Source organism: Suricata suricatta, chromosome 6 (assembly GCF_006229205.1).
Source record: "Suricata suricatta isolate VVHF042 chromosome 6, meerkat_22Aug2017_6uvM2_HiC, whole genome shotgun sequence".
Classification (NCBI taxonomy): Eukaryota; Metazoa; Chordata; class Mammalia; order Carnivora; family Herpestidae; genus Suricata; species Suricata suricatta.
In genome coordinates, this window is record NC_043705.1 from 119,720,040 (window position 1) to 119,732,827 (window position 12,788).

Genomic DNA, 12,788 nt, shown 5'->3' on the forward strand with positions numbered 1-12,788 from the left:
GAATCCTGAGCAGGCTCCAGGCTCTGAGCTAGCTGACAGCACAGAGCCCTGATGTGTGGCTCAAACCCACAAACTGTGAGATCATGACCTGAGCCGAAGCTGGACGCTCAACCAACTGAGCCACCCAGGGACCCCTATGAGAAGCATTTCTAGTGGCCAACATGAATATGGTTATGAATATTTAAAAAAAAGAGCATGAAGAAAATAAAAATAGTTGTGTATGGTAGGATTAGAGATCATTTACAATTTTCTTATGTAAATTTTAGCATTATTACAAAATACTCTTTTTTGCCAAACATGAAAACTATCTAATATAATAAAATAAAAGTCTTCCTCCTCACCCTTCTCCAATATAGAAAGATACATAACATTCAAAGGTAGAAAAAAATTTGTTTGGGAGTGCTAAAACAGCATCTTAGTAAACTAAAGATTTAAATAAAACTTAGTTGAAGCAAATAGAAAACAGCATCATACATTCATAAAAGCAGTTCACAGAAAGAAGTTAGACTAAGGATTTATACAAATCACTTAAAACTTCCTGTTAGACACTATAATACACTCTAAGGTATTAACTTTCTCTGTGGGGCTTTTGAAAAATCCACTTTTAGAAATGCATGATCTTATTTTGAATCTATAAAATGAAATGTAACACTAATACAAGAATACCTAAAGAAAGTACTTAACTAATACTTATCTCCATAATTTTAATCCTTTATCTCAATACCTGTTTTAAAATCCGTTCTATTGACCCTTGATCCATTTTGCTTGTAACAGCATCTTTCCTTAATCGCGCAGCAACAGTTCCAAGGTAATCAAGAGATGCCACTCTTAAAGCCATCTCTGTTGACTTGTTACTGAACTGATGAACCTAAATATCAAAAAAATCTTTATTTAATCAATTTATGACATTTTTAGTAGCAATTTATCATATAAATTCCAAATCTATTTTGTATTATTTGAAATTTAAGTATATTTTCTTGTGATATTGTCCCAAAAGTGGTTGCTTTTGGAACACTTTCATCTAAAAAAAAGTACAGATTAAACCTCTTTAAGAACATAGTCATTCTTTTAAAATGTAGGCTCAACTGTTTATTTGTATGTTTTCCAGTTCATAGAATGTAAGGTCCCAAAAGCTTCATAATGATTTGTATTGCACAGGTCTAAATACAGTTTTTAAAACAAAATGTCTTTGCATTTTCCTATTGTATTACATGAGAACTAGGAAATGTCATGTTTTTAGAAATATTCTTAATGATAACAAAGAATTCACATTATCAGTTTCATGCTTTGAAATGAATTAACTACAATAACTTATGACTGAGTATTGAGATGCTTTTAACTAACAATATACTTCCACCCCCCGACCCCTGCAAAAAGTTTTTAAAGTACTGTTATCTTATTTAATGAAATGAAAGCACCAAAAGTCACAAGATTTCAAAGTTTTCTACCAAGTACTGACAATATTGTGTACAGTTATGCACATGCAAAAATAAAGATGCAATGGTCATATTTCCTTACACATTTTTAAAGAATTCATCATCTGTGAATCAGAGTACATCCTCATTATGTTGTCTTCTAGTAATCTAATAATCTTTAAATGCTATACTCTTACCAACAGTCTCCCTAACAAACTAAGGAGTAGTTCAGCAGCTGGCCATTCAGGCTTATTGACTGTTGAAAGAAGATCTTGAACAAAATTTTCAAATAGTGGTCTGTAATCTTCTTCACCTTGCTTACTACCACATCTGTTCAAAGATAAATAATGAAAAGGCTGTGAATTTAGGTGACTTGTCTATCCATATGATTGAAATTTTGTTAACTAAGCTTTCTCTTCCCCATATCTAATAATAAGGTATATGAGAGTACACTAAATATAAGTAACATGGCTTAAAATGAATCTATTTCTCAAATTTCATTTCCCCCCCTACTACAGGTAATTCATTTCCCGACTATTATAAACCTAACTTTCCAGCAAGTATACATTTTTTTCCTGACTACTCTTTTTCTCTTTAAGATTACCACAAATTCTTATGAAGGCCAAATAAACATTTCTTCACAAACTTTCCTACCAATTAGAATGTCCCAAAATTTACTGAAGAAAAATTACAGAATTTCAATCTGGTACTTTAACTTGTGGAGTCAAACTATATAAGTAAGTTCATAAGATTTCAGATTGTTTATATTTTAAATGCCTCATTTTAAACATTGGGAATTCAAGGGCCAAGATGACATATTCAAGATTTCAGGTTATTGCAGGAAGCTGGATTAACCATTTATATAAAATAAATAAATAATTTTCAATGCTGGGGAAATAAAAGTCAGATTATGTTAATTTTGCTCACTTTTTAAGGAAGATAGAAAGGAAATTTTGGGCTGTTCTCATGGCTGTTTCGTAAGAGTTGGTAATGACAACATCTTGGTCAACCTGGATTGAAAAAGATGAATTTATATAGATATAAGAAATAACCAAAAAAAATTTTAAAAAGGAAGAAGGGTTAGGTCAGTTGTTATTGTTATGTTATTACTAAATAGGGGTGATACATTTAAAAACTAAGAAGCTTAGGCTATTCTCTTATATATAAAGACAGAAGCTACAATTAGTAAACACATTTAAAGACTTTATAAAAAAACAACTAAATAAAAATACTGAGTTCATTTTAACTTACTGATATATGGAAGACTAACAAATGTGGTTAACAAATGTAGTTATCAATAATTTATGATGTGAGTCAGAAGAATACAAAAAGAATTTAGAAAAACATTCCAAGCTCAAAGTTTATGAAATGCTGAAATATAATACAAAAGAAAATTCAATTCCTTTATTAGAAATTTAAAGAATAGGATATAAACAGTCCATTCAAAGTTTTGGTAATAAAACCGTCAATAAATACAGGAAGCTCAATAGTTACCAGGAAAATGCAAAATAAAATATGGTATCATTTCAGACTGACCAGTATAGGTTAAATCTAACAGAAAGAAAGCTAAAATACTACTTTGCTGAACAAACTGACAAGTTAAAAATGCATGTACACTATTTAATATTCTACTTCTAAGTATACCTAGAGAAACTCTTATTTTAAGTTGTGATACAGTTATGTATGTTTAAGTAAAAGAAACCTGGTATTAGTTATTATGTGTTAAAAACAATGCTGGCTGAAAAAATTAGCTATATCATTTCTGTAAATTAAAAAAATTCGATATTAAATTTGTGCAGATAAGCAAAATCGTTTCTGTCTCATTTGAATTTTTTATAATACTATTAAGAACCTGGAAAAATTATAAGCTTTCATAGGTAAAAGCTACAAAAACAAAAGCAAATCTTTGCTATGAGTTACTCAATAGTGAGGGTATTCATTAATTCAGCATAAAAACTAATTATATGTATGTATTAGTATAGATAGTTATAATAATTCACTTACACATCCACTATCTCACTTGACTTACAGGTTGATATGAAAGGCTTGTTAGGTATTATCATACTCATTTTATAACTGAGGAAACAAATCATATTAAAATGATCTACATGTTTTGTGAGTAGAAGATAAAATCATCAGAACCAAAACACAAGTTTCCTAAAAACTAATCCTGTAGTCTACAAGGATCCTAAAGACCAGTCTTTAAAGCTCTAATTAAGAACTTCAGTTTTAGAAGAATGGCAGAGAATTTAGGGGCTTCTTTCTATAAAAGCACAGAGTTATAAAAGACTCCTTACTTTTTTATTTGAGTCCTCTTCTGAATTAGAGTCCTTCTCAGATGATGGTAAATGTACAACACACTGAATTAGTTGCAAAACCAGTGCTGTAACCATCTGAATATACATAGGCTCTCCATCCATATCACTACTATTTAACCTTTAGGGAAAAAGAAAACATCTAAATCATTCAATGAAGAGAATGAAAAGAAGTTCACTTTACATGTCATGTATCATCTGAAAATTCAGGATGTTTTACCAATATTTCTAGGCATTATCATTAGTGCTTATGATAGTATCCTTATGTCTAATTGTTTTTAATAAATTTGAGAAATACCAATTCAATCCTTATACATACACATAATTAAAATGGTCAAAGGGAAAATTAATATTTTATACACATTTCTATATATGCACTGCAGAAAAAAATTTATAAAAGAATAATATCAATATTTCTCAAAATAATTTTTAAAATGAGAAAGGGGTTTAAGATTTCCAAATGCCCAAGCATTCTGGTACTCACTTTGTTATTAAAATTTGCTACACAGTCAGCTCTTGATCATCTAGGCTAGGGTATGAGTCCAGTGGCACAAAATATAAAAAATTAAATTTCCAAATCTTTAATTCTAAACATACTGTAAAGATGTAAAAATTCTCTTATTCTGGTAGTCTTTCTTTAGGTTTAATACACTGTATGTACCCAATAAGGCTAAAAAATTTAAGGTAAAAATAATAATTATTTTATGTAAGATAGCCTTCAAAGCAATCTAAAATAACCCTATATGTCAGGTAAACACACTTAATCACTCAGGAATATTATAATGATAGTTATGATAATGATTCCTCTTGACAACAAAATGCTGACTACAGCAGTATATAACATTTCTCAGTTACTCTGTGCTTAGTGATTTAAGAGCATTTAGTCTCCATATAGCTGCTAGAGTAATCTTTCAGCTCTCTTTTCAAAATATTAATGACTTCCTACTATTTAAAGGATTTAAATGTAAGTCCCTTAGTAGGGCTTATAAAACACTTGAACGTCCTTTGAATTTTTCAAGCCACATTTTCTACTATGGCTTAACCAGGGATAATTCTGACCTTCAGGGGACATTTGGCAGTGTCTGGAGAAAATTTTGGTTGTGCCAATTAGAAAAAGGGGCAGTGGTTCTCTTGTCACCTAGAAGGTGTTAAGTCAGGGAGGCTGCTAGGCATCCTACAATGTACACAACAGCCTTATACAACAAAGTTTTATCTGCCCAAAATGTCCATAGCACAAAAACTTTGTCAAAGATCTTTACACTTGAGAATCAATGAACTTCTTTAACTCCCCCAAATGTGCACTATTTTTGCACATATTTGAGTTATTCTTCATGCTGTTCTGAATTGCCTCGCTTTTATTTGATCACTAAAATAAAAATCAAAGATGATGAGGAATAAATATATAAGGACTATAATATTACGTGATTCTTCATTGTACTCGGTCTTTGATATAGTTACCTGAAGTTCCTCAAACTCCTCTTGCTGGTTGGTAATCTTGCAAGTGAAGTAAAAATTTCTTCCAAAATTAACTGCCTATGTTTTTCATATCTTGAGAATACCTATTTAGTAATTACAAAATTTCAAATTATTATAATTATGTGAAAAAAAAAATTATATCACATGATAAAAAAAATATCTGCCATTTAAAATGAAAGTACTTTCAACATCTTCAATGACAATGACTTAATGTGTACAACTTTTCTATCATTAATTACAACATTCTTGTAGAAGATAGAATATATTAGTTTCATTTACAGGAGTATGCTACCTTTGAGATGGAAAGACAAAATTTAAATGATTTTAAATAATTTGAATTTAGGTGTATATATTTCAGGAATTATTAACTGAAGTATTTTAACAAATCTATGGGAAACTTGAATCTGCATTAATTTTGGCAAGTTTGGATTAGATATTTTTCTGGGTGGGGGGAATAACTAAAAGTATAGACTGATTATACTTACTGCAGTGACTAATTTAATGGCACACAATTGTAGTTCACTGACATTTTCTACAAAAAATGGTGTTATTCCCATTGATGATACCTGCACACACAAAAAGTAATCAGTATACATCTCCAGTTAATTTCAGAAACATACATTAACTAAATTCCAAAACATTCATAAATTTACTGAGAAATTTATGAAAAAATTGAGAGGGCATTTTCCTTACACTCATTAATCATCAGCATCTATCTAGTTTTTTCTCTTTTCCTTTCACCCTCAAACACATTAGCACATACCTTCCTTTATAGCGACCATGCCTCTGATCTCCCCATGCTGGGTTGATAAATGTCACAAGAATATAATATAAAGAAACAAAACATTTTGCTACTCTGGATGAAAATATCCTGGCATATTTCAAAGGAAATGATCATTAATCTCTAAAATCTAAATTCTAGAGTTTACATTCTACATTCACCTATCCTGTGTCCTAAATGTTTCTTTTTAAAACTTCTCTGGACTTGTATTTCTTATTTTAGATATACTCTGAATGGAAAAAATTAACATAGTGCTGGCATTATTACTGAGTAAGCAAGATTATACTGAACTAAGACCCTGTATTCTTAAGTCATTTGGTTTAGAAATACAACAAAATGCTTCAAAAACACTTACCTGAAGAATTGTTGTATCTGTGAGAAGTTGTATCTCTAGCAATTCTGATAAGCTGCTAACAATGTCACAAACTTTGTTATAAAGCATTACTATTACTCTCTGCTTATGGGTAGAACATTTAGCCCGTTTTGCTTTTGAACTTAACAAGCCTCCTAAAAAGAAAAAAAATTCAAAACAAGTAATTTATCAACTTTTAACAATTTTTAATAAAGAGTAATAAAACTTATATATTAATTAAGGGAATACTGTTTTAGGAGGTGCTACATAAAAATATAACCTGGCAAATAAAGCTGGTATTTATTAAAACAGAAAATTATTTTCAGGGCCCGTGGGTGACTCAGTTGATTAAGCATCTGACTCTTGATCTTGGCTCACATAACGATCTCACAGTCTGCGAGACCGAGCCCCATGTGGGACTCTGTGCTGTCAATGCAGCTTGGGATTCCATCTCTCCCTCTCTCTCTGATCCTTTTTTTCTCACTCTGCCTCTCAAAAATAAACATTAAAAAAAAAAGTTATTCTCTAGGGATATTGAGATAGTAAGTAATCATTCTTTTTTTGTAAGTTTATTTATTGAGAGAGATTGAGAGAGAGAAATTGAGACAGAGAGAGAAAGAGAGAATCCCAAGCAGGCTCCACACTGTCAGCATGAGCCCAATGCAAAATTCAATCTTACAAATGATGAGATCATAACCTAAACCGAAACCAAGAGTCCAATGCTTAACTGACTGATCCAGGCGCCCTATAAATAATCATTCTTGTAACAGATAATCTATGGCACATTTCAGTGGCTACCAAAATTCTTATACTTACCTTTCTATTTTTTCTCATTGGTGCAGAATGTAAGATTATATTTCCCTTTTCATTAACTAACAATTACTAAACAGTAAATAATTAATTATAGATTATTCATGAACCAAGTATGTCCCCCTTTTATAAAAATTTTTTTTCTTTGTTTGTTTATTTTTGAGAGAAAGAAACAGTGTGTGAACAGGAGAGGGGCATAGAGAGAAGAAGACATAGAATTGAAAGCAGGTTTCAAGCTTTGAGGTGGCAGCCCAGAGCCCAATGCAGGGCTGGAACCTGTGAACCATGATATCATGACCTGAGCCAAAGTCAGATGCTTATTTGACTGGGCCACCCATGCGCCCCCATCTCTTTTTAAATGTATACATGTTAACTATTTCACTGTTCCTTTATAAAGGTTATAAATAAGACAAAGAATATACATCTTGAATCAATTCATATTGTGGATAACCTATATTCTGCATAAAATTAGGGGGAAGTGATAAAAAAAACCAAAAGCTGATATTATCTGGGATTTTTACTTCTATTATATGTAAATATTTGCTAAAGAAATTATACTTGAACAAGTACTGAATTAACTAAAAGTTCTATACTCTCGGAAAATCAAAGCCTATTAAAATTTATGGGATCTAATAATTTTTGGCCATTTTAAGTTCTTGCATTTTGACCCATTCAACATAATAAACTATAGTAGATATAATTTTGACATTATACTCAACAGCTTTCAATTATAAAAAGGCAAACCAACCTCCATGTGGATCTAATCTGTAAACAGGATCATACTGAGGATAGAGCGTATTCTGCAAATGAAATTTAGTGTACTGGATAACTCTTTCAATTACATCCTCAATATATACAGCTTTTGGCATGTTAGGGGATGTCATAATGTTGATAGTTGTAAGACAGGCATCTGCTGATTTTGTAACTCTCTCCATAATAAGGTCTCTCCATAATCTTTCTTCTTCTTCAGTATCGTTATTCTATAAAACAGCACATTGTTAGTAAAATGGAAACAAACACATTTATAGGTCAAAATATATATTAAAAAAATACACTATATTTGATTTTCACTAGTGGAAAACATGTTAAGTATTTTGATGTATGTACATTTTTTTAAAAAAAGTAAGCTCTATACCCAATGTGAGGCTTGAACTCACAACGCTTAGATCAAGAGTCATGTGCTCTAATGCCAGCCAAGTGCATGTATATGTACATGCATGAACATCAGGAATGAAGAACAAAACTGATATTAAGATATCATTTAAGATTGTTTCAAAGTTTTCAAATATAATATCTCCTAATTTCACCACTAGATGACACTCCAATGACAGAGTTATAGTTATCTTTATCTTCTATGTACTTTATCCAAACCTAAGATTTAGCTAAAGACTATAATTTATATAAATAATTTTGTGTTTGGGGTATAAACATTATGCTAGTTAAAACATTATAAGTTCTGCTTGCTATTGTGAGAACAAAGCAAAAATTAAAACAATTAACAGCAGACCTCATTTAATAGTAAAATGTAATTGATTCAATCCTATTACTTGTTTTTCAACATCATCATAATTTTGAAACAGAGATTAAAGTGGTTATTATACAGACTACTGAAAACATAATTTATTTTCTAAAATGGATAATTCAACAACTGACAGAAGACTGCATTTTAATTTACACACTAGCAACTTACATTATAATTGGGAAGGAGTACTTTCAATCATACTTTGAGAGAATCCTTTTATTACATCCTTAACTTATGAAATACCAACTTTTTACTCTAGGAATACTTTCAAATGCATGTTATTCAAAGCTTATACATTGGAAAATGAAATAAAAGCACAATAGATGCAAAGCAGAGAAGGGCTTTCTAAACACTAATGCCTAAAAACTCCATTACTTTTTTTCCTAACTCTCTAATACGCTTTCCTTCGTTTTATTGCTTTCATACCTACTTAAAAAAAATAAGATTAAACAGCTTTTCTTAGATAATAAAATTGTTGTATGAAGAGTCAGTTAAGAAGGTTCATCATTCATGTCAAATGTTAAAGCTATCTGCAACACATTAAATAATGCCAAGGCTTCAGGAAGTAGAATAATTTCATAAAGACTGAGTCTGCCAGCTCTCCAGAACTCTAGATTCTTGACATTTACTACAATTTCTTGTCAAAGTCTTTTAAAGAAAATTTGTAGGCTAAGGATGTAGTAGATTGCCACTACAGGTTTCTCCAAGCCTTGTTTCTGATCCAAAAACTAATTTTAAAAAGGCACTGGAAAAATATAGATATATTTAATAAAATAGAAATGTAGATTATTTTGCTAAATTTTTTATTCCATGTAGATCACTTATTAATCCTGTGGCTTCTGCAAATATCAAGAACACTTCTCTCATAAGATCCAGTGTATGTACTAAATGTACACATACTATATATGCAAATACGAGAATGGAAATACATATATAGACAAAAGTGTTAATGTTGGTTATTGCCAGATGAAAATATGGACCGTTTTGAGCTTGTTTTGTTCGGGAAATTTTCTATAATAAATAAACAAGCTTTGTAATCAGGTTTTAAAACTAAGGAAAATTCAGTAACTCAAAACTTTCCCAAATTCTTATCTCATAATAAATGCCTATAAGCATCAGTGTTTGTATTCATTAATGGTAGCGCTATCAAGATCAATTTGAATATAAACATGATTTTGAAAGTCAGCTACAATGCTACAATGCTAGGAAGGTAGATTCCAGGACATTTACTTTAATCAATTTATAAACCATTACATTATGTTGTTACTGCTTTTAACATAAAGGTACTAAAATATATTAAGAGTTGCTATTAATGTTTGTTGAGAACTTAAGATGTGGAGATACTCTTAAGCACTTTACATGAAGTAGTTTATTTAATCTTTTCAATAACCATTTGAACTAGGTATAAAAATGGTATATAAGGATTCCTGTTTCAGGATACATTAGAAAATCAACATAAAGTTTCTAACTAATTCTTCAGGAAAGGTCAAGAAAAAGAATTACCATAATTTCATAAATGAAAAAATACTTTAAACACACTCATACACTTACACAAGGAAGAACGTAATGTAAGATTAAAGATCAGTTCTTAAACTGAAATAAATTTACATCTGTTGCTTATGTCAAAGCTGTGAAATGACAATGTAATTACTAAGTGCAATTTAGCAGCACTAATACATAACAAGCAAATGGCAGTAAAAGCTTAAATTAATGAAATTTGGGATTTCCCCAACAAATCAAAGTTCTTTTGAAATGGAGCGCTTGGGTGGCTCAGTCAGTTAAGCATCTGACTTCAGCTCAGGTTGTGATCTCACAGTCTGTGAGTTCGAGCCCTGCACCAGGCTCTGTGCTGACAGCTCAGAGCCTGGAGCCTCCTTCAGATTGTGTATCTCCCTCTCTCTCTGCCTATTCCCCACTCACGCTCTGTTTCTCTCTGTCTCAATAAAAAAAAAAGAAAAAAAACCATAAATTTTTTAAATTTCTTTTGAAAATACTTTGATTAGTAAACGGTAAAAATAACAATGTAGATCTTAAACTTACGTGATTTAACAAAGTGGAAAGCTTTGACCCATCCTGAATATTCTTCTCCAAGATATTTAGAACTTTCACAGTTTTGTCAGTGGAAAGCTGAAATAGCAACACAATTTTTAAAAAATCAATCACTGGTAAAAGTAATAATTATTCAAAAAACATTCTGTACAGTTATCACCTTTGGGCAGTGAATATATTACATTAAAGAATGGGAAACGAAAATTTTCCCACTTAGACTCTCTATTTAAATCTGAATTATGTAGAGAATTAATCCCTTGTTTCTGAAGGACAGAAAAGCAAACAAAGAATGGGCACATATGCACATTACTACCTCAACTCTTACCATATAGCTGATCAAGATTGAGTTTGTTCTAATGCCTGGCCCCTGTTCTTGTGGCAGTGACCCTGAACATGCATACGAACACGAACACATACACACACACTGAAGTTTACATCTGTCGATTTAATTATAATACAGTTTTCACACTACAATGTTATTCAGCAGGTATCTTAAAATCCGAGGTGGTATTATAAACAGCAGAAGCATAAAACTGTAAAAGATAAATGCAGGGCTTGAACTCACAAACCCTGAGGTCATGACCAGAGCCAAAGTTGGATGCTTAACTGACTTCGCCACTCAGGTGCCCCAGAAACCTTATTTTTAAAAATATCGATTTCATTTCTTACAAAGGATGCATTTTCTACTTAAAAAAACTCTCAACCAATCAGCCAGAAGAGTCCAATGGAAGGTTCAATAGGTGACATTAAGTACATTTTGATTATTTATGCTGTAGTATAGAAACAAGTTCCCCTAAATACTGTTTTAGATAATTTCACAACAGATTAAACTACTGGGAGTCTTTAATTTTTTTTACATTTTTTTAAATGTTTATTTTCTGTTGTTGTTGAGAGACAGAGAGAAACAACACAAGCAGGGGAGGGGCAGAGAGAGGGAGACAAAGAATCTGAAGCAGGCTCCAGGCTCTGAGCTGTCAACACAGAGCCAGTCGTGAGGCTTGATCCCATGAACCACGAGATCATGACCGGAGCTGAAGTCACTTAACCAACTGATCCACCCAGGCACCCCTAAATTTTTTTAAATGTTTATTTTTGAGAGGTAGAGAGACAGAGAAATAGAGAGAGAAAGAGAGAGAGGGAGGGAAAGAGAGGGAGAGGGAGGAAGAGGGGGGGAGAGAGAGAGAGAGAGAGAGAGAGAGGGAGAGAGAGAGAGAGGGAGAGAGAAACAGAGAGAGAGAATGAATGAATGAATGAATCTGAAGCAGGGTCCAGGCTTTAAGCTGTCAGCACAGAGCCCAACACAGGGTTCAAACCCAGGAACTGTGAGATCATGACTGGAGCCAAAGTCAAACACTTAACCCGACTGAGCCACCCAGGAGCCCCAAACTACTGAGACTTTTTTTTAAAGGTTATTTATTTTGACGCTGGGGTGAGGGGGTGGAGAAACATGGGTGCACAAGTTGGGGAGGGGCAGAGAGAGAAAGAATCCTAGGCAGGCTCCACACTGTCAGCACAGTGCCTGACACAGGATTTGATCTCACAAACTGAGATCATGACCTGAGCCAAAATCAAAAGTCTAACACTTAACTGACGGAACTACCCAGATGCCCCTAAACTATTGAGACTTGAGGTAAACTTCCCATACTTTGAAAATACTCAGCAAATTCACTTTGTGAAACAGAAATAATAGCTATATACAATTACAGAATTTATGAAATAAACCTAGGATTGAAAGTATCACCTAAGAAAACTGATGACATATTCCTATATAATAAATCAATGTATCTCTCACTGCACATAGTAATACTGTGAACTAAGTAGCACCTTAATTACTGGTTAACTATGTGCTATGTCTGGCTTTAAAACATAAATTCACGGAAACCCTTTTTGCACGGGTTTGTAATTTGGTGCAGCCACCATGAAAAACCATAGGGAGGGTCTTCAAAAAACTAAAAATAGAACTACCATAAGATCCTTCAATTCCACTTCTGGGTATTTATGTGAAGGAAAAGAAAACACTAACTTAAAAAAAATATATGCACCCCCATGTTCATTTCATCATTATTTA

The 12,788-nt window shown here is 32.1% G+C and overlaps 1 protein-coding gene across 3 annotated transcripts in view; it reads right to left on the reverse strand.

Moving 5' to 3' along the window:
- Positions 1-12,788, reverse strand: part of NIPBL (NIPBL cohesin loading factor) — a 197,250-nt gene that overhangs the window by 48,717 nt on the left and 135,745 nt on the right. For all 3 annotated transcript variants that reach the window (XM_029940989.1, XM_029940986.1, XM_029940988.1), the window contains 9 exons: positions 10,712-10,798; positions 7,898-8,129; positions 6,343-6,494; positions 5,692-5,772; positions 5,189-5,289; positions 3,713-3,851; positions 2,343-2,425; positions 1,613-1,745; positions 725-868 (listed from right to left, as the gene is read on the reverse strand). In XM_029940989.1, the coding sequence (XP_029796849.1) occupies positions 725-868; positions 1,613-1,745; positions 2,343-2,425; positions 3,713-3,851; positions 5,189-5,289; positions 5,692-5,772; positions 6,343-6,494; positions 7,898-8,129; positions 10,712-10,798 (1,152 nt within the window). The remainder of the gene's footprint in view (positions 1-724; positions 869-1,612; positions 1,746-2,342; positions 2,426-3,712; positions 3,852-5,188; positions 5,290-5,691; positions 5,773-6,342; positions 6,495-7,897; positions 8,130-10,711; positions 10,799-12,788) is intronic.